The 22,367-nt window shown below is 39.3% G+C and overlaps 1 protein-coding gene across 5 annotated transcripts in view; it reads right to left on the reverse strand.

Annotated features, from left to right (window-relative positions):
• LOC136863029 (uncharacterized) overlaps positions 1-22,367 on the reverse strand; it is a 158,143-nt gene that overhangs the window by 37,141 nt on the left and 98,635 nt on the right. For all 5 annotated transcript variants that reach the window (XR_010859135.2, XR_010859136.2, XM_067139348.2 and 2 more), the window contains exons 4-5: positions 14,729-14,914; positions 10,550-10,784 (exon numbers count right to left, since the gene is read on the reverse strand). Coding sequence is in view for 3 of the 5 variants with exons in the window: in XM_067139348.2 (XP_066995449.1) it covers positions 10,550-10,784; positions 14,729-14,914 (421 nt within the window). In the remaining 2 variants the exon portion in view is untranslated. The remainder of the gene's footprint in view (positions 1-10,549; positions 10,785-14,728; positions 14,915-22,367) is intronic.

The raw sequence follows: 22,367 nt of genomic DNA on the forward strand, positions 1-22,367 counted from the left end.
CCTGCAAGTTTAATGTCAAAATATTCAAAATTGTAAATTATGTGGTACTTTAAATAGGGACTTGAAAAATGCTATTAATCAGCCTGGCATTCTTGGTACATTATCAGCATGAGAGCATGGTTCTAAGAGAGTTAAGGTCATTGCAAGGGAAACCAGGAAAAATGTATTTGTTCTCCATAGAAGAAAACCGATAAAATATTGATAGGTGAAGTGGTGTACCGGTGTTTAATATTTTTCACCACCTTGGTCCGTGGTAAATGCTACCCCTTATATTCAATGAAATTTCTAATTTATATTCACAAATTATAAATCTCGTAAATGTATGTACTGATATAAGAACTAGTTACAATACTACTGTAAACTTAAAAAAAAAAAATTCCATTAGCAAGTCTTAACAGCCACAAATATATTCAGAAACTGAACCACCTTTATAATAATCAAGGAATGAACAAGGAGCTACCTGGTGGGAGACAACAGCCTCTTTGCTCCATCCTATATCCTGTATGGCTCTGTCATTGGTAGAGCTCTGAGAGCTCTGTACTTGTGCTAGTGAGACACGTAATTTACTTGACATGCTCAATGATTGTGATTATAAAGTGCACAGTAACAATTTGAAACCGTCTACCAGAACAATCTGAGTACATCTGAGGCCTAGCAAATGAAATTAGGAGAGTAAAAAGTAAAATAACAAAAGACAAGTTTTGATGCATGTCACAGATTTTTCTTCGAAGATGTTAGGTCTGTACAAACAAAAATGGAAATCATTTTCAGCAGCTGCTATGACATTAAGGAAAGAAAAGGAAAATCACTGCCTGATTTTATTTCTTTCCTGTATTTTTTATGACAATGAAGCTGTTTCCTAATTCCTTCCCGTTGATGAGAACGGCGGCTGTCTCCAGCAGGAAGACACGGTAGGATTATTGATTGATAGATAGATATAGATAGATAATGCCTTTATTGGTGGCAAAGTTAGGGCTCAAGCCCCTCTCTTACACTTAACCACTAGAAAAGTATACATTTACATAATTACAAATAATAATAATAATAATAATAATAATAATAATAATAATAATAATAATAATAATAATAATAATAATAATAATAATAATAATAATGATGATGATGATGATGATGATGATGATGATAGAATCCTTAATTTTAAAATACACAAAATAAAGTACACTTAAGTGATGTAACTACAGTAAGCCATTCAATCATCTCATTCATTCCTTCATTCACTCAACAATTATCCAGCAAGTCAGTGGGATCTACTCAGCAAATGCTAGTGGTAAGCCACTTTAAACTTGCGATGAGAAGGATTGTCTCTAACGTTCGCATGTAGCGAATTCCATGACCTGCACACAGAGATTATGAAGGAGCTGTTGTAAACAGCAATGCGGTTTATAGGTATGGCCAGGGAGAAGCCAGATCTTGTATTGTGGTCATGATAGGATGAGAGGTGAGAAAAAGATGAAGAGAGATAGTTGGGAGTATTAGTGGAAAGTATTTTATGCAGAAGTGATAACATGTGAAGTTCACAGCGCTGGTGCACTTGAAGCCATGACAGCTCCTTATAATAAGGTGATACATGAGCATCATATTGCAGATTAAAGATATATCTTACGCAGCTGTTCAGGCTCTGGTCCAGTTTCTTGTTACTGTCACAAGTTATTTCAATCAACACAGTATCACAATAGTCAAATATAGGTAGTATCAGAGAGCGAACTAGTTGTACTTTAAGTTGAACAGAGAATACATCACAGAACCATTTCAATGGATAAAGCATTTATGTACTTTATTACATGTGCTTATCATCTGTTGAGTCCAATTTAGGGTCTCAGTCATAACAATTCCTAATTTAGTCACTGAAGTAGAGTAGGGAATGATTTTATTGCTTAAAATTATTGGGGAGATATCCTGTTTACTTGAGGGAATATAAGTTTTTACTGGTACCTTGAGTTTTATTTGGGTTTATTAATGAACTGTTTTTATTTGCATAGTCACTAAGATGTTGAAGGTCGGAATTTATTTTAGTAATTGCAGTATCAATATCACTCGGTTTTGAATGATAGTAAATCTGTACATCATCTGCGTACACTTCCAATTTGCAGAATTTAAGTGTTTTTGACATATCATTAGTTTAGATGATAAATAACAGTGGTCCGAGGACTGACCCCTGAGGGGCACCGAGGGTCTTACTTTGCCATCCTGAACTCACATTTCCAACTGTCACACGTTGCTGGCATATTTCACGGCAAGAGGAAAAAACCGAAGTGACAGAATAATAAAATTTAACTCTCGAAGTTCCTGCAGTAGTGACTGAGGGTTGACAGTGTCGAAGGCACTACTGAGATCTAATAATATCATACAGTCATGTCCCATTGGTCCATTGCACGTCTGATATCATCTGTCACTCGTATTAAAGATGTAGCAGTGCTATGTCCTTTTCTGAAGCCGGATTGAAAGGGTTTGAGAAGGGAATGCTTGGTAAGGAATTCAGTAACTTGTGTACGAACTAGACATTCAAGCACCTTGGATAAGGGTGGTAGGATGGACACTGGACGATAATCTGAAGGAAAATCTAACTTGGAGCTCTTCGGGATGGATCTAATTAGTGCATCTTTCCAAATATCTGAGAACACTCCCGTTTGTCAGGCAGTAGTTAAATATATGGGTTAGTATTGGCAGAACAGCTCCTAAGATATACTTAATCAGCGATATAGGAATGTCATCATTACCTGTGGCATTAGATGTAATATAGTCTATCACACCTTTAACTTCATTCGAGCTGAAATTTCTAAAAGAGAATTGCTCATACACAGACTGCTGTTGAAACAAGGGTAGTGATTTTTTAGGGAAGGAGGTAGAGGCTATTCTTGGCCATGCAAAATGATCATTTAAAGCCTCTAGCGATATGCCTGGTACATGTTGCTCTACGGCTTGACCTATACCTAACGTACACAATTTACTCCATTTTTTGTCGCAGGCTGTTATTGTTCGTCAGTTCCTGAAAGTATTTATATTTAGAATTCCTAATTAACTGCTTGGTTCTGTTTCTCAGAAACCTGTACCGCTCGAAATCATCTGTGCTGTGTGTTTGTCTGTATTGTCTGTACAGTTTGTCATGACCGGCCATAACAGATCTTATCTCGGCCATTAACCACGCGGAAGAATGGCAGGTGATTCTTACCTCTTTCTTTGGTGTGTGCTTGTAAAATATTCCCAGTACCAATGAATTGAATTTGTTTACTCTAGAGTTAATGTTCTGAAAATTAACTTGTACTATCCCAAGGCAAGTTGTGTGCATCGTGGCGTAGTTTATTCCGGTCCATGTGTCGTAAGTCTTGTATTGTGATGTGGCGTGGTTTATACTTAGGTATTCGTGTAGGATAAAACATGTACAGTAGGTCATGTGAAGATATGCCAGGAGCAGGGATCTGTCCGTGCTTAATTACTTTCTGAGGTTGATTTGTCACAAGATCATCAATTAAGGTATGACATGTGCGGTTATAGTAATGAACGTGATTAGTAGCATTGAGGGGTAAAATCGTCACGTTTGTAGCGAGAAATAAATTCAGTAGTTTGTTCGCGTCACTAGTTTGCTTTAAAAGGTCAGTGTTAAAGTCACCCATGATTATAATGTCACCATATGCCATGATAAGATTTGCTAATGCCTCTTCAAAATCATCATCATCACTGGCACAACAGCCCTTTGTGGGCCTTGGCCTTCTGAAGAAGTTTTCCCCATTCTTTCCTGTTAAGTGCAGAGCTCCTCCAATTCTTGACTCCAATTATCTTTACATCCTCTCTCACCCCTTCTTCCCACCTTAACTTTGGTCTGCCAACTTTCCTGGTTCCTTCTGGTACTGCATTAAATATCTTCTTTATCATTCTGTCATTAGCATGCAACACATGTCCTGCCCACTCCAACCTTCTGATCTTTATACAATTAACAATGTTTGGTTCGTTATATAAATTATACAATTCATGATTATATTTTCTTCTCCAGACACCATTTTTTTCCACTGGCCCAAAAATTTGCCTCAAAATCCTTCTTTCAAATATACCGAGCTGTCTTTCATCAGATTTTGAGAGTGTCCAGGTCTCAGCACCATATGTTAATACAGGCTTTACTAAAACTTTATACATCAGGACTTTAGTTTTACTAAACAGAAACTTAGACTTCAGATGTTTTCTGAGGCCATGATAGCACTTGTTAGCAGACAGTATACATTTCTGAACTAACATTGTTCTTGGAATTAACTTCTGATCCAAGGTAGGTAAAGCTATGCACAACATCAAACTTATACTAGCCAATTTCTATGAATGTAGACCCACTCAGGTAGTCTTTCTTGGTTACGGGCATATACTTAGTTTTCCCTTCATTAATATGTAAATTCATCTTTCTTGCTGCTTTTTCGAGGCTTGTGAAAGCTTCTTTCAGTGCTCTTGGTGTTCTTGCCATTAAATCAATATCATCTGCATATGCCAAAATTTGAACTGATTTATATAAGATGGTTCCCCTTGTGTTGATACTTGCCTCTCTAACAACTTTCTCCAGAGCTATATTGAACAAAAGGCATGATAATGAATCTCCTTGCCTAACTCCGTTCTTGGTCGTTACAGCACTTGAAAATATATTCTGGATCTTAATTTGATTCTGAGTATTTTCCATGGTAGCTTTCACAAGGGCGATCAATTTCTTAGGGATCTCGAACTCCTCCATTGCTACATAGAGGCTCCTTCTATCAATGCTGTCATAGGCTGATCTGAAGTCAATGAAGAGATGGTGTGTATCAATTCCAAATTCTTTACATTTTTCAAGTATCTGGCGAATTGTGAAGATCTGACCAATAGTAGATCTTCCTTGGCGAAATCTGCATTGATAGTCACCAACCACATTTTCCACGTAAGGCACCAATCTGCTAAAGAGAATATTGGAAAATATTTTATAAGCAATGGATAATAAGCAGATACCTCTATAGTTAGAACACATCATGATATCACCTTTCTTATGTATCGGGCAGATGATAGCTATGTTCCATTCATCAGGGATTGTTTCAGCTACCCATATCTTGGCCACTAGTTTGTGAAAGTGTTTAACAAATTCTTTTCCAGCATTTTTTACAAGCTCTGATTAAATCCATTCCCGGGGCTTTGTTATTCTTTAACTTCTTAATGCCAAGCTCAACTTCCTCAACAGTAGGTATCGGTACTTCTATGTCTGGTTTTCTCGTATTTACAGGAGGTAAGGATACTTGGTTATCACCTGGACTTTCATTCAACAGTTCGTCAAAATATTGGGTCCATCTTTCTAGTATTGCTTCCTCACTGCCCAGTATTATACCATCTTTATCTTTACACAAACTTGTTCTAGGCTGAAAATCCTTACGACTTTTATTTAACTTCTGATAGAAAGCTCTCACATCATTAATCCCTTTCAACCGTTCCATTTCTTTTAATTCTTTCCTCTCATACTGTCTCTTTTTCTTCTTGTGCAATCTCTTTTCTTCTCTTCTGGAAGTTCTATACTCTTCCACTGCTTTTCGGGTGTGGTTCCTCTGTTGCATTCTCTTGTATGCTTCATTTTTTAAGGTTGCTGCTCGTGCACACTCTTCATCAAACCAATCGTTGTGCCAGACTTTCTCTTCCCTTCCTAAAACTTCATTTGCAGTTTTTGATAGTGCGTCTTTAAGATTCCTCCAGATTTCATCAATACTCTCACTATTAGGCATATCAGTCAGGGCCTCATTAAGCAAGCTAGCATACCTGAGAGCAGTTTCGGGCTCCTTCAGCCGAGCACTGTTGAACTTTCTTGCATTGGATCCATGTACCTTTCTTGCATTAGATATTCGGCTTCTAATAGCTGCTACCACAAGGTAGTGGTCAGAGTCAATATTGGCCCCCCTATAACTTCTAACATCCATCAAGTTAGAGAAGTATCTTGCATCTATTAGGAGGTGGTCAATTTGGTTAAAAGTACTTCCATCTGGAGACTTCCATGTCATTTTATGTATGTCCTTGTGATTAAAAGTTGTACTTTCCACTACCACATTTCTCGAGGATGCAAAATGTATAAGCCTGATTCCATTATCATTAGAAATATCATGCAAGCTATATTTTCCAATACAAGGTCTGTATTTGTCTTCCTTGCCTATCTTCGCATTCAAGTCACCGAAGATTATTTTACAGTCTGCTCTTGGGCACTCATTATAAATTGCATCCAATTCATCGTAAAATGAATCTTTATCTTCGTCGCTCTTCTCTTCAGTTGGAGCATGTGCACGGATAAGGCTGTAATTGAAGAACTTCCCTCTAATTCTAAGTCTGCACAATCTATGCGATTTTGCCCGAAAATCCATGATAAGGTGTTTTATATGCTTATTGACAATAAAACCAGTACCGAACATGTGATCCTTCATGTGGCAACTATAGAATAACATGTGATTTTTCCTCTGTATCACTCCTTCACCAATCCATCTCACTTCTTGAATAGCAGTAATATCTAGTCGATACTCATCCAGCTGATCGAGCAACTTTCTGAGGTTTCCAGCTTGGTAAAGAGTTAAAACATTCCACGAACCAATTCTCAAGTCCTTTACACGTTTGCGAGGTCGTCGTAAAAATGTCAGGCCGGCTATTTCTTTTTCAGATTTCGTAACAAGAGTTTTTTTTACAGATTGCGATGTCAGCCCAACACCAACCCCCAGCAATCCTGGAGGGCCGACGTTTTCTTTCGGGGTTGTCTCCCTTAGCTGGTGGGTCCCCATTTTGAAGCATCGGGAACTCGCTGTTTCGCCCTTACATGACTTAGCCGTGTACACGCGGTGTACCTGTTGCCCAGGGGCCACGGCGTGGACATGCATGTATCGGACTTGGTAGGAATAAATGGCATTTCCTGTGTTTTATTAGTACACTTCCACCAGCAAGAAGTGAACCCACAGGACCACATACTACCCCTTCGGCCCCCCTTTAAAATCATCAGTCTGTCTTATTTTAGGCGGCTTGTATACAATAGCTATTAATATCTTCTTATGGCAGTCTAATTCTACAAACATATATTCCGGTCGCAGTGTAAGTCTTGGGTCAGAAGTGGAAATTATCTTACATTTTAGGTCATTTCTGTAGTAAAGTAGAAGCCACCACCTATTTTGTCAATACGGTCATGGCGTAATATTGCGTATCTGTCAAGGTTAGCTGCCGATGACGGCATGTCTGTGTGCATCCAGCTTTCATTGATTCCAATACTATGTACATAGTTCACTTAACAAACAGCCTGTACCTCTTCGAGATGAGCTAATAATGACTGGCCATTTAGGTGGCAACAGTGTAACGACCACGGGTGGTTACTGAGCTGCTCTTGCAACACAAGTCCTGCTGAAGGTGGTAGGGACAAATGAGAAGGGAAGGGTGGGGGCTGTGGATAGGAATGCAGGTCAATGGTATTACCATTGTACTGGTCAAGAAACATGTGAAACCATCCAGTAGAAGAAATTAAATAAAATGTAAAATGAGCTTACCCAAGCAACCTGGTGAGTAAATCCACTGACTTTCACATGCACACACTTACACTCACACACAGATACAAACTAACACATACAATTCCTCTTTCTAAGTTCACATGTTCATCCTACTCCCTGCAAAGTTTTTTGACTGCGCCATCATGCATATTTGAGTGTTACTTCCATGTTCTCTTAAAACACAAATGCGTCCATCTTGAGTCCAGCATTTCTGCAGTCCCCATAAATCCCTTGGCTGATTAAGGATATTTTTCTCACACTTGTGAGGGACTCTGTTAACATGAACCCACTACCCTTCATAGCTTGATTCACGCGCCACACTCAATCACGATCATGGTACCGAAGGAACTTAATAATGATTGGTCGATTTCCCTGCGAGACCAGTTCAGCAAACGTTTGATTTCGGCGGCCCAGCTTTTTGGCAGCGATCCACATTAAGAACTGAAAGTTCTACTGAGAGTTGGACACCGTGCAGCAAAAGGCAATTCCAGCGACTGTACTGATCGGCCTCATCCAATACATCATCTTGTTTCTGAAGCCAATCTTCCAGAGCCTTCAGCTCCCCTTTAAGCTTGGAGATGGTCTTCGCTGGCCTGTTTACTGAATGCCTGGAACTCGCCGCCAAGCGCTTGGAGCACGTTTGGTGGGTTGGCGGTACTGACTGCTGAGTCTAGGCGAGCTTGAAAGTATTTCATGCAATCTTCGAAAGCCGATATCTTCTTCGCTACCTCCTTCACAGGCATAGTGATTGCTTTTTAAAGAAGGCACTTAAATATATAACTTTGTTCACATGGATTAGCACTTTCAGCTAAGTAACTTGCAATTTAAACAGGGTGTAGCAAGAGCAACTTTACTCTACCGTTTCACTGTATGAAATCTACAGTTCCATTGGCAAAATATTCTAATACATTCCACTCCTTGGTATTCCCACAAGAATATATATATATATATATATATTGGTAAACTTAAAGCTGTCCTTCCTGTCAGCTTTCTATGCACATCTCGCTTGAATTTGCCGTAAACTCTTGTTTTGTGATCACTGTATAAAACATTTTAAAAAATCGCTCCTACAAATTTTTTTATCATTGTCTGTCATGAGAATAATACCTACACAAATTGGCATCAATCTCTCCTGACTCCCATATTTTTTTCCTCTGTGCCAACCACGCATGTGCCATGGCCTCAATGTATAGTTCCAGGATTAGCCTGGTGTGAAAACCGGAAAACACGGAAAAACATCTTCAGGGCTTCGACGAGGGGATTCAAACCCACTATCTACCGCGGATGTGTATTGGTGTATTTATCATGAAGAACATGGCAACATACACACAGTTTTAAATTTATTTCTCTTGTGAGTGTAAGTGGTATGAAGGACACGTTTCATGTTATAAAAATGGTGTCACCAAACTTTGTTGTTCTAGGCCCGAGTATATATGACCCATACCTAAATAAGCCACTGGATGTGTACCTTGCCACTAATGAGGATGAGATAAGAACCATGGAGTTCTAATTTATCTTGGTTGAAAACCCTGTTTTCTGTATTAGAGCAAAGAAACCATAAGAGTATCGAAACTCTTAAATTTAATGAATAATGAGAAAGAAAAGTCCTTCTACTTCACACAGTTTTTACATTTTTGCACATGACAGCATCTCAGCATCTCAAATGAAACCTAGGCTTAAATTACTAAAGACAATGGCAAAGGGCAAACTGGCAGCATAAAAAATGTGAAACACTACGTCATATTCTGGAGAGTTATGAACTTTATCATACCAAGTTTTCATTCTGAAATCATTAATAGTGTGTATGGATCTCTACACACAAAAGTTAAACAGTTTTCTATTTAGGTGTGCTGTAGTTCCACGACAAAGCTTTAAACTTGTGCATCAGGAGATTCAAATCTGTCTTTTGAGAAAATACAGTGGCCTTTCAACTGTCAAGTGAATGGGTTAACTGAACAATATTTTCAGATTTCAAATTGTCCCTGCTACCACTAATCTTTTTCCTTTCTTTTTTTTTTTTTTTTTTTGCAAATATTGTCCAATAAGGATTCCTCCAACAATTTGCAAAAAGGAAATGTATCCAAGTATGAAATCTACAGTTCCATTGGCAAAATATTCTAATACATTCCACTCCTTGGTATTCCCACAAGAATATATATATATTGGTAAACTTAAAACTGGTGGCTTGATTCTTCTTGTTCCACAAACGTCTTCCTCCCTGGAAATCATCTTCCTCATTGCCTACCAAAAAATTCATGACATTTTATCATACCATATGAATTCTCTGCTCTTATAGAATTAATCTAAAACTTAATTTCCTTTACCTCCTTTACTTTTTATTTAATGACATCCCCACTAACACCAGTTTCTCCAGGAGATATTTTACATTCTTCTTAGCTTCATAACACATCCCACACCTACATACTGTCTATTCTTTGGAACTTTTCACTGACATCCATGTACTTCTAGACAGTTTTCTAACTCTGAAGATTTTACATCCTTATTCATTAGCAGATACACCTCACCTTCTGTATCTTAAAAGATCCAGCAATACTCAGTATGTAGCAGACTAGTTGAGGATTGTTTTCATCACAAAATCTCCAGTATATCAGCGTGTTCCCCACAGATTTCTGAAGTTACTATTTACAATAAATTTATAAATTGCCTTTCCAAGAGAAGCACTGAACTTACTGACAATTAAAAGTAGAATGAATTTGTAACAACTACTCTCTTCCCAGTGTAGAAATTCAGGAAGCATTCACTATACCTGTTAGCTCTGTTTCATACCTTCTGAACTCACAGATACTACTTTCTCATATCCTTCTACAGTGTTTCTAATCCTTGAATTCAAATCAATTATTCTTTCTTTGCACTTGATCCTAATTCCCATAAACTTCTTGTTTTTCAAGGATATTAGATGAACTGTGGACTTGAGTGAAGTGAATATAGTAAGTACAATTCAGTGCTAGTGTATTAGTCATAACTTTACATTAATGTTCTAAAGAAGAGCCACTTGAAAATACACCAACCTTTCATCATCTGAATCTTCACCTTCAAATGGATTAGTGTTACTAGAATTATTTCCATGTTGCTGACGTGGCTCATAATCACTACTGAATGAATGCGAGGGTCCTGGCAGAGCATAATATGATGGTGGGGGCTCTTCGAGTATTGGGGCACAAGGAAGGTAACTGAGTGAGCGTCGATGATACTGTCTCAACCTCTCCTTTGTTCTTCTCACAGTTTCCTCTGCCATTGCAGAACCTGCAAGTTAATAAGAACATAGTACAATTATTACTCTCCCGTTTACAATTAAAATTTCCATAGTCAAAAATATTCGTCTATAGCTTGCAAAATCATGTTACCAATAATGAAGTAGTTCACTGAACATACATTTAAACATTTTAATACAGTGAAATCTCAATATGATACCATCCAGGCAGAAAAAAAAACTGTTGTAGAGGAATTTATTGTTAAGAAAACAACTTAGAATAACGGGTTCTCCTGCCAATTGGTGAACAAAATAACACCAGAAAATTTAATTATATGAAGTACCTGCCACATCTTATCATTTAATTCCCACTAACACGAGGTTTGTGACAACAGAATTACCATAAAATTACCAAATGACAATACCTTAAATATGTCCAGCAGAGTACAGTCATACTGACCGCATTACTTTAATTTCTCAATCCTAATTGTTGTTCACACAATGGAGCACTTCACAGCAGTAAACTAGCATAGTTAAAGAAATCTGAAACAACAGTCTGTTTCATATTCCTCTTCACAGACAGAGAAAGACACAACAGCCGATTGAGTTGAGATTCACTGCTACAGCTCTAACAGTCCATAGAATGTACGACAATGGGACAAAACGAGATAACAAGAAGGCTACATTAGTTTTAACCAGCTGTGTGATAACTACAGTGCTGCCCTGATATGCACACCACCTAAATCTTCGTGCAATTCCATATCTGTCAAGTTCCCACAGTTGCTCCATAAACCCATCCCATCGGTACGTACACTGCTATAAACACACTTTTTTTTTTTTTTTGCTTTACATCGCACCAACACAGATATGTCGTACGGCGATGATGGGATAGGAAAGGCCTAGGAATGGGAAGGAAGCGGCTGTGGCCTTAATTAAGGTACAGCCCTAGCATTTGCCTGGTGTGAAAATGGGGAAACCACGGAAAACCATCTTCAGGGCTGCCAGTGGGTTCGAAACCCACTATCTCCTGATTACTGGATACTGGCCCCAGCCGCTGACCGCAATGCATGCCCTTATGCGGTTTGGATCCTCTCCTGAGGCAAGTTTGTCCACAGTTGTTGCAGCCGTCCCTCCAGATCCCGCAGGTTAGTACTGGGAAGGAGTCCCCTTCCAATGTCTTCCCACACGTGTTCAATGATGGGGATCTTGCTGGCCACAGGAAGATCTCAACATGCTCTAGGCAGTCCATAGACTCACATGCTGTGTGTGGACGTGCATTATCTCATTGGAACACTGTCCCAGGGTGCTGTGCCATAAGGGGTAGGACGTGCGGACGCAGAATGTCTGTGACGTATCACAGTGCCGTCAAAGTCTGCTGAAGCACTATGGTTCCCCACACCATGATGCCAGGGATTACGGCTGTGTATCTTTCCACAATATGGGCAGAATCTGCCCTCTGCCCTCGTCGCAGCCAAACCCGCACACGATGGTCATCGGAGGTTATGGAGAAGCGGGACTCATCGCTGAAGATGATGTGACACTAGTCGTCCTCTATCCATGCCTCGCGGGCAGGGCACCACTCCAAACCCAGGTGTTGGTGTTCTTGTGTCAATGGCAACCGACGCATGGGGCGTTAGGACCCCAATCCGGCGGATGCGAGTCAACGAGACACTGTGCGGGAACTCGCAGGATGTTGTACAGTCTCCAGTACATGTTCGCAGATTGTAGGCACCAAAATTATGGGATCTCACAATGCTTGGTGCACCAAACGACGATCCTCCCTCGGGGTGGTATTTTTTTGGTCAACCCGAACCTGCACGAAGTGATTGGGTTCCCTCATGTACCCATTGAGTCCAGTATCGGGCCACTGTGACATCTGAATGGCCCACATGCCTGGCAATTGCATGATATGGCCAACCAGCCTCATGCAGTCCCACAATGCAGCCGCTGTCAAATGCTGTCAATTAGTGGATAGGCTGTCTAATGCATCTGCGAAGCATCGCAGTTGCTTCGTACTGTACACAGTCCTCTCTGCACATCTTGCTTAACTGTCTTGACTCACAGCAGTTGACTGGTAACAACTTATCAAGAACAGGACGGTGCCATCACGAATGCACTCTGGTGGGCGTTCTACACATTACAGATCCTTGTAAATTTACTCATTTACTCATCAATGGTATGCATGTATACCGAAATGGGATAATAGTGGACCACTCCTTCTGGGTGGTTAACTTTTCTGTCAGGCAGTGAATATAAAGTAGAAGTCTGTTATAGCGAGAATTCATAACAGCAAAAAATTTACTCATTATAGCGGATTCTCGTTATGTCCGATTTTTTGTAAAAGTTGAGGGAAAACCCATACATATTAAAAATGTTATGAAACGGCAATCAGTTTGTTCAGAACTTGCATTTTCGTGGATGATATCCACACTATTGCTTACTCGTTTGTTATTTTTCGAAATCCGATACTACGTGAAAGTGTATGTTAAATTTCAATCTGAAAAAATTGTAGTATCACTCCAGAGGCCTCTGTGACAAACGTTTCAATTTCCTTCTTCAAACAGCGTCACCTAACCTAACCGTATAAGCATCATGAAAAGATTTCAAGTGCACACTGAGAAATTATAACCACCTTGCTATGCATTTACATGGAAATATTGCAAAATTTAATTAGACACAAGAAAATATAAACTGTCCTCTGAAATCAGTGATGTATTCTAGCATATACTGAGGTGAATCATATTCTTACTTAAGTTCAGTATATAACATTTGCTTCAGCCTTTATTTCTAACGTGTTAACAACTGCTATCGGCCAAGACATTTACGCGTTTATTACGAAAATGTGTTATCCCCTTTCATTTTGAATTTCCTTTTAGAGAACAGCAGTCAACGGGTATTACTAATTGACTCCGACATCGCTTTTGAATGTCGACGAGAGAGCTTGCAAGTGTTCATGGCAAGAAAACGATACTGTTCCATGATCAGATTCACAATTAAGTATTTATTTATTTTCCACCTAGTCGATACAATCATTGTATCGACTAGGTGGAAAATAAATAAATACTTAATTGTGAATCTAATGAAGTGCGATACGGACCATGAAGCTGATTTTATGTAGTTCCATGATCAGTCGCATTTTATGGCAAATGTTTGTTTTTCTTATTCAAACAGCGTTACCTAACTTACTAACTTAACATGACCGTAATATATGTATCTTGAAAACATATTCCAAGCGCCAGTAGAGAAATTATAACATCTCGCTAAAAATTTACATGGCAATAGCCTCTCCAAAATTTAACAAGATGCGAGAAAATGTAAACTAACCTCTGAAATCAGTGATGCGCTCTGCCATACCTTGAGGTGTGTTGCATTCTTACTTAATTTCAGTGTAGAGTATTAAAATTAAGCGATCGTTTACTTAGCATTTATTTCTAACGAGTTCACAACTGCTATCGACCAAGTTATTTACGTATTTGTTACAAAAACATATACTCTTCTTTCTTTCTTTCTTTCTTTCTTTCTTTCTTTCTTTCTTTACGGAACAGCAGTCGACGGGTATTACTAATAGACTCCTACATCGCCTTTGAATGACGACAAGAGAGCTTGCTAGTGGGCACAGCGAGGAAACGATACCGAAGATTATTGATCGCATGCAATATAATGGCTGCGTGCATATATATCGGTACCGGAAAAAATCGCGCATGCTTAATCGCTCGTAATAACGGATGTGTCAGTGTTGAGGCTCTCGCTGTAACCGAAGGATAATACACAGTTTAATATAGGAATTTTGAAGGAACAGAAATAATCTGACGTTATAATGGGGTTCTTGTTATATGCTGTACTCGCTACAGTGGACTTCTACTGTATATGAGGAGCATATTTTTACAAAATATTAGAACGAACCAGCCAACTACAGAAATATATAGGCTAACTGAAGATCTATAAATGAAGATTAAAGCTAACACATTAATTTCCATTTCTTAGGACTGAAACTTACCTGAATACTGAATTTCATGGATGTCTCTGTTTTGTACATTTGGAATTTCATTAGCAATATCTCGATGTGCTTCAAATATAACATGGCATTTATGAGCTAATTCCAAGTAAGATTCTGAGAGTTTTAAGAGACCTTCCTTCACCCTTATGATTTTAACAGCTTCATTTTCTTGAACTCGTTCCACTACTGAAAACAAAATGCAGAAGTACTGGTATAGTAGTAGAGAGCAAAATTTAGAAAAGAATATTTGAATTATTCACACCATTCTTTTTTTCCTACTTGTTTAACATCTCACTAACACATCAAAGGTTTTTGGGGATGAAAGGATGGGAAAGGTCTAGGATTGGGAAGGTAGCAGCCATGGCCTTAATTAAGGTACAGCCCCTGCATTTGCCTGGTGTAAAAATGGGAAACTACAGAAAACCATCTTCGTGGCTGCCGATGGTGGGATTCCAACCCACCATCTCACAAATGCAAGCTCACAGCTGTGCAACCCTAACCACATGACCAACTCGCTCAGTTCACACCATTCTGAATGAGATTATGCAAACAATTTACTCTTGGTATGATGAAAAGGCAGAATAAAAATCACAAAAGTATATCACACTTAGGACATGTTCAGTCCATTATTAACAGCAGACTCAGAATAAAGATTCAACACAGTCAAAGCCTGTAAGATGAACCATACATTAATTTACAGAACTAAACATTGTTTTACCTCAAACAAATAATACACAAATACTGTATGTCCGTAACAAAGAAAATTTAAAATAATAGCAACTTCTAGTTATAATACAATGCTTGATTTACTAGATATTTCTTGAATACATTTTTAAACATTCTACCATTTACTAATTTTATCTTATTGGATACAAGCGGGCCTTCAAAATTATCATCGTTATTCATGCAAATTTAATGTAAATTGATATGAGAAAACCAGAGTTTCTTCTTCTCCTATAGTACTTGCAAAACTTTTTTTGGTCATGTTAACAAATTCTTGATGCAGAAGTTGCTAACTTATTATTACTGTAATAATTAAAACATATTTCCTTTATGGGAGAAAATTCTTCTGAAGAACACTACTTGTTCTGTGTAGTATAATCATGCATTAATATTATTCAGATGACAACAGAAAACAGTAGCATAGCTAATAGAAGCATGCTGAAAGTTTATTTACTTAATCATATGGCAAAATAAATTTATACAACTACAGTGTCACAAGCTCGATCAACGGCTCAGCAGTAGTGTGTCCACATCTGGACCATAAGATCGTGGGTTCAAACCCATCAGGGGTAGCTGGATTTTTGAAAGGTAGAAAAATATCCATCCGACATGCCATGTTGTACAATGTCGACATATAAATGATCATATAGATGTTGATTCCCATAGGGAACCTGAAACATTTGTTCTGAATGAGTAAATTTACAATACCAATATAAATGGTCCGTTATTGGACATTATAAATTTTCCAGCTAACTCATTCCTGGTTGCCAGCGTTGCGCCCCCATGTGCTACGCTGGGCTCATCAGTTGGTACCTAACACACCTACCAAGACGCATGGCTAGTGCATACCGTGGAGCCCAGCACATGGGGGCGAAACGCTGGCAACCAGGAATGAGTTAGCTGGAAAATTTATAATGTCCAATAACAGACCATTTATATTGGTATTATAAATTTACTCATTCGGAACAAATGTTTCAGGTTCCCTATGGGAATCAACATCTATATCATCTGATGGCCAAGCAGGCATCAATCTTTGGTAATGAAACAAAGTTTGTCATAGTGCATTGGCACTGCCGGTGGCTACAATTAGCCTACGCAGTGGCCTCCACGGTATGCACTAGCCATGCGTCTTGGTAGGTGGGTTAGGTACCAACTGATGAGCCCAACCTAGCACATGGGGGCGAAACGCTGGCAACCAGGAATGAGTTAGCTGGAAAATTGATAATGTCCAATAACGGACCATTTATATTGATATAAATGATCTGCGGTGGCACATTTCGTGTTTACCCAACAAAATTAATTGAATTTCAGGCACAGCTAACCCAACAGAGTCCTAGTTTACTTTGCCATCTAGTAGAATAAAGTAGAACATTGTAATAGACATGCAGAAAGCCTAAATGTCATCAAATTATAACCAAGCAAGTTGGCCGTGTGGTTAGGGTCGCGCAGCAGTAAGCTTGCATCTGGGAGATAGTGGGTTCGAACACCACTGTCGCAGCCCTAAAGATGGTTTTCCGTGGTTTCCCATTTACTTACCAGGCAAATCATGGGGCTGTACATTAATGCCACAGCCGCTTCCTTCCCACTCCTAGCCCTTTATTACCTCCCCTGTTACCATAAGATCTATCTGTGTTGGTGCGACGTAAAGCAAATTGTGGAAGAAAAAAAAAAACTTAAATGCACGTACATGGTAGGTGACAGACACCACATATGATGATTTATTATCATTATTATTATTATTAGCACCACAAGCAGGATCAAACAGGTTGTTAAGATTTCCAGTGTATGAACACAGAAGAAAGCGCTGGATCATATTTTCAATGATCAACTCCTCAAAGCCAGAGAAGCATGCTGCCAAGTAATCTGTAATCTAGCCCCTCACCCAACGATAATACCCACCAAGTCATCAACCAGAGATTTAAAAAAATACTGCCGAGATAACAGATGCGCAGTGGTATCAGTCAAGGGAAATGCTGATGATCCATGGATTTCCCCCAGAACAAACATGGAAACCGTTTGAAGTAGAACCTGATGTCAGAAATGACAACTTGAAGGAACTATCTACAATACTAGAACATTAAGGGAAAGGAAAGTTAAAGGAAAACACAGAATTTATTAATCAAAACCAGGGGATAAGATGAAAAGAAATGGCGTATGGATTTTAGTGCCGGGAGTGTCCGAGGACAGGTTCGGCTCGCCTGGTGCAGGTCTTTTGATTTGACGCCCGTAGGTGACCTGTGCATCGTGATGAGGATGAAATGATGATGAAGACAACACATACATCCAGCCCCCGTGCCAGCGAAATTAATGAATGGTTAATATTCCTGACCCTGCTAGGAATCGAACCCAGGACCCCTCTGACCAAAGACCAGCATGCTAACCATTTAGCCATGGAGCCAGACAAGGGATAAGATAATAAAGCAGGACAACGGAAACCAAGTAATGGACAAGGGATAAATACACACAAAGTACTCTTGTGCAGTAACAAAAAGCAGGCTTAAACAAGCTTGCTGTAATATGAATCAGAGCTCATCAAAACACATATCGGATTCGTCCTTGAGAATATCGGCTCCATCAAAGCTCTGTCTTGTGTTACCTTAAACCCCCACTTTATGACATTTAGTAAAAGTAGGGTAAATAAATAAAATAATTTACATAAACTCTTTTTAGGCCACCCAAAAATTCCACCCTCACACCCACAATAATTAACACGGAAACCACAAGAAAGAATGCCCAGGAGGATAGGGCACATGTGACACAAAGTGAGATCCATACATCAGGAAGGAAAGGCAATGGCCTTCACACAAAATACAAAATGGACCCTGGCTGACTAAAAAAACCACAAGGGTACAGTATCATTTCACATAAATTAAAGGGAGCTGCATAAAGAAAAACGGAAAAAAAAGAAGGTAACTGCATGCAATATAAAAACAAAAAAATGAAAGGAATAAGAATAAACTTTTTTTTTTTTTTGCTATGGGCTTTACGTCGCACCGACACAGATAGGTCTTATGGCGACGATGGGATAGGAAAGGCCTAGGAGTTGGAAGGAAGCGCCCGTGGCCTTAATTAAGGTACAGCCCCAGCATTTGCCTGGTGTGAAAATGGGAAACCACGGAAAACCATTTTCAGGGCTGCCGATAGTGGGATTCGAACCTACTATCTCCCGGATGCAAGCTCACAGCCGCGCGCCTCTACACGCACGGCCAACTCGCCCGGTAAGAATAAACTCCCAAGCAGTAATGGTATACAATTTACCAAACATACGCTCACTCATGCGTCCAGAACGAAAACTATAAAGGGAACGTGTTTTAAAACAGACCAAGTCATGAGCTGAACAGCTTCCTATTATTCAGGGACAATACATAGAGCAGATTACCCATATCACATCCCATTGCCTTTAATGCCCTTTAAAGACATTACCATAAGTGACATTAACACACATAATCGAAGAACATTGCCTCCTGCAAACAGCTTTGAGTGACAGCAAACCACTCTTAAACAAATTGAGTCACAGAAACAATCATAGTAATGGGCCTCGAATTACTCGAATTGCTCAAGTACAGAAGTCCCCGACGGAGAGAAAGGACACAGCACCTCAAAAGACATGTAAGAACACAATAACATGCACGCAGATAGAGAAGAATAAATTGTACGCCAAGCGCTATGGAGTGAAAGAAAAAAAGAAAAAAAATGAGCTGAGGGAAAAGGCGTAATCATAACTGCGGGAACAAATTCAGCTCAGAGTTAGAACATGACATCAAATACATTAAGAATCTCAAACAGGCTTGTGAGACTTCACGGCAGCCAAATAAAACTGACACAGTTAATACATGGAACATCATAAAAGCAAAAGGGAAAATGTATCAAACAAACAAAACAAACCCCATGGCACTACAGCCCTTGAAGGGCCTTGGCCTACCAAGCGACCGCTGTTCAGCCTGTTTTAAGGCCTGCAGATTATGAGGTGTCATGTGGTCAGCACGACAAATCCTCTCGGCCGTTATTCTCGGCTTTCTAGACTGGGGCCGCTATCTCACCGCCAGATAGCTCCTCAATTCTAACCACGTAGGCTGAGTGGACCTTGAACCAGCCCTCAGGTCCATGTAAAAATCCCTGACCTGGCCAGGAATCGAACCCAGGGCCTCCGGGTGAGAGGCAGGCATGCTACTCCTACACCATGGGGCTGGCGGGAAAATGTATCACACTTGTTATATTACCAGCCTAAATGCAAGCCCAATGATTTGTAGTCCGTGGCAGCTTTCGCAGAAGGGCGTTTTGAAACGTCAAAAAAAAAAATGAAAATAAAGGCAGAAAGCCACACGTCCGAAGAAAGCTTGCATCTCCAGATGAGGGCACAATAACTAAAAAATGTCAAAGAGAGAAAACAAGGAGTGGATATGAACATCAGCTCCAAAGAAAATGAGGTCAGTATGTGTAAAACCTGTAATAGTGAACCGAGGTTTGGTTCACATCCCACATGTGATGGAAAAATTGCAAGAAATGTGCTCAGTTCTGAGTCTATTGCAGTGCCACCACAGCTTCCTTAGGTCAGATCTAAGGTATAGATTATGCCCCAGATTGTTTCCAAGGCCACTCATCCTTCCAGCATTGGTTGAAATCAAAGCAAACCCTGATGCGTTTGCCTACAGTGATACATGCAAGTCTCCAAGGTGAAAGTGGCAGTGAGGGTGGTGTCCACATTCTCTTTGCTCCTCTATACAGCACCTGCTTCCTCCTTATGTGTGGTGATGGAATATGGCTGAACATGGATAACAAATGACATAGGGGTGATTTCACAGTACCAAAAATATAATACACTAGCTGATGTACCCGTGCTTCGCTACGGAATTCTACATTGTATACAGAATTGTAGGTTAGGTAGAGTACATGTTGTGAGCAAAACTGTATTAAATAGCATAGCTCTTAACGTTACCCTAGAAACGTGACGGAGAAATCACCAAATGTCTTTCCTCATATGAAGACTGCGTTAGGGAATTTTCATTGTAATGGTAGGCCTGCTTGCCTACCATCAGTCACAATCTGATTGGGGAATTGTGTTACAATGGCAGATACTCACTCCCCACCTGCCTTTTTACATCCTCAGAAAAACTGTCTCAGTGGTTTTCCCAACTGAAATGAACATGGGTCATTACAATGACGTCAGTAGGAATGGCAAGAGTAAAAGCAATTATTTCACATGAAATACTCGATAAAATGAAAATTACACATTTTGTCAGTTTTAACGAACAGTACTGCGCTGCCGATCTAACAGTCCAAAGTTCCAGAGCTGGAATGACCAGGCCGCAGACAGCTGTGATCCGTGAACACTCTTAGTCTTTTTCGTGGGGGGGGGGGGGGGTTGTTGAATAGTAGAGAGTCGCAGGGCAAAACAAAAACTATGCCTTTCTACTAATCTGTTTCCTAGGAGTACCCGATGAGTCGGAAAATCTAAATTCACTACATTGGCGGCGGAAAAATATCTGACTTGGAGGCAATTTTTTCCTCCAAGCCAGAGGAGAAACCCCCTCTTCACTACTAATTTTGAATAAAATGAATGTAGAATTGAATAAAAGTGGAGAGGAAGAAGCTCTTTTTTAAGAAACGGCTCTTTTCAGGGTTGAATTTTGAGTTATTTGGTGAATTGTGGTGCTATAATTTGGAATATGCCTAAATTGTAATTCTAGACCAGGTCATACTACTACTACTACTACTACTACTACTACTACTACTACTACTACTACTACTACTACTACTACTACTAAGTGAGCCTCTGCCTTAGGAGTGCACACTGCTCATTCAAAACAGCGCGTCAGAGTATGGATCGAATAGCTGGAATACTACGATGAACCAGTGAGTTACTTACCAGCAGTACGGTATCAGAAAATGTACGAACCAGAGGAATAGCATGCTAAATAAGAAAGTTTTCTAACTGCCCAGCTATTTCTCGCCAATATTGTCAGGCTGTTATACTCGGTACGCAGCAGTAATCCCATCTATCGGAGTTGAGCGGCAGCATAAGAGACAAAGAACATCACCACAAACAATGGTCAATGTACTGTTATTGTTGATCAACGTTTTGCGCTTTCAGTATTGTAGGCCTTCACATTTAGTTTTCTTTCGACTTTGAAATACCACTCTTATCATAGTCGGTAAGGTAAAATTGAATAAAACATAAATGGTCGGAAATAGTATTCTCTATAACCTTTGTTATGTAGTACTTTTCGATAGGACCAATAACATAGGCATTTTAAAATTAAATTTTAAGCGCCTTCCCCTAAACTACAATTTCATACAGGGCGAATAAAATTGTTTATAACTTAGACTGTAGTTTTGTAGTTTCTTACTCCCCGACTCTATATACCGACTTCCATTAAATTCTGTTAACCCATTTTCTCGTGGCTCGGTGTTGATATGGACTTGGCAACAAAAACACAAATTCATGAATATTTGTGTTACAAAAGCTGGTACAGTAACAATGTACGACATAAATGATCGGAAATTTAATTCTACATCACTTTAGTTATGTAGTATTTATCGATAGGACCACTAATAATATAAATATTTGAGAATTAGGCCTTCCCCTAAACTACCATTTCACTCAACATGAGTAAAATGATTTATAGCCTAAATTGTAGTGGCTCATCCCCCCGACTCACCTGCCATTTTTTATTAAATTCTCTTCAGCCATTTTCTTGTGATGCGTTTACATATAAACAGACAGACAGACAGAAATTACGGAAAAGTAAAAAGTGCATCTCCTTGTTACTATGGACATGACCGATACAGAAATACCATTCTTTTCAAATTCTGAGCAATGTATAGACAAAACTCTTATTTTATATATATATAGATTGTATCATTTAGCTTTGCTCTTTGCACATTTGTACTTTCCAGCCACATGAAGCAATAAATT

Source organism: Anabrus simplex, chromosome 2 (assembly GCF_040414725.1).
Source record: "Anabrus simplex isolate iqAnaSimp1 chromosome 2, ASM4041472v1, whole genome shotgun sequence".
In the NCBI taxonomy this organism is placed as follows: Eukaryota; Metazoa; Arthropoda; class Insecta; order Orthoptera; family Tettigoniidae; genus Anabrus; species Anabrus simplex.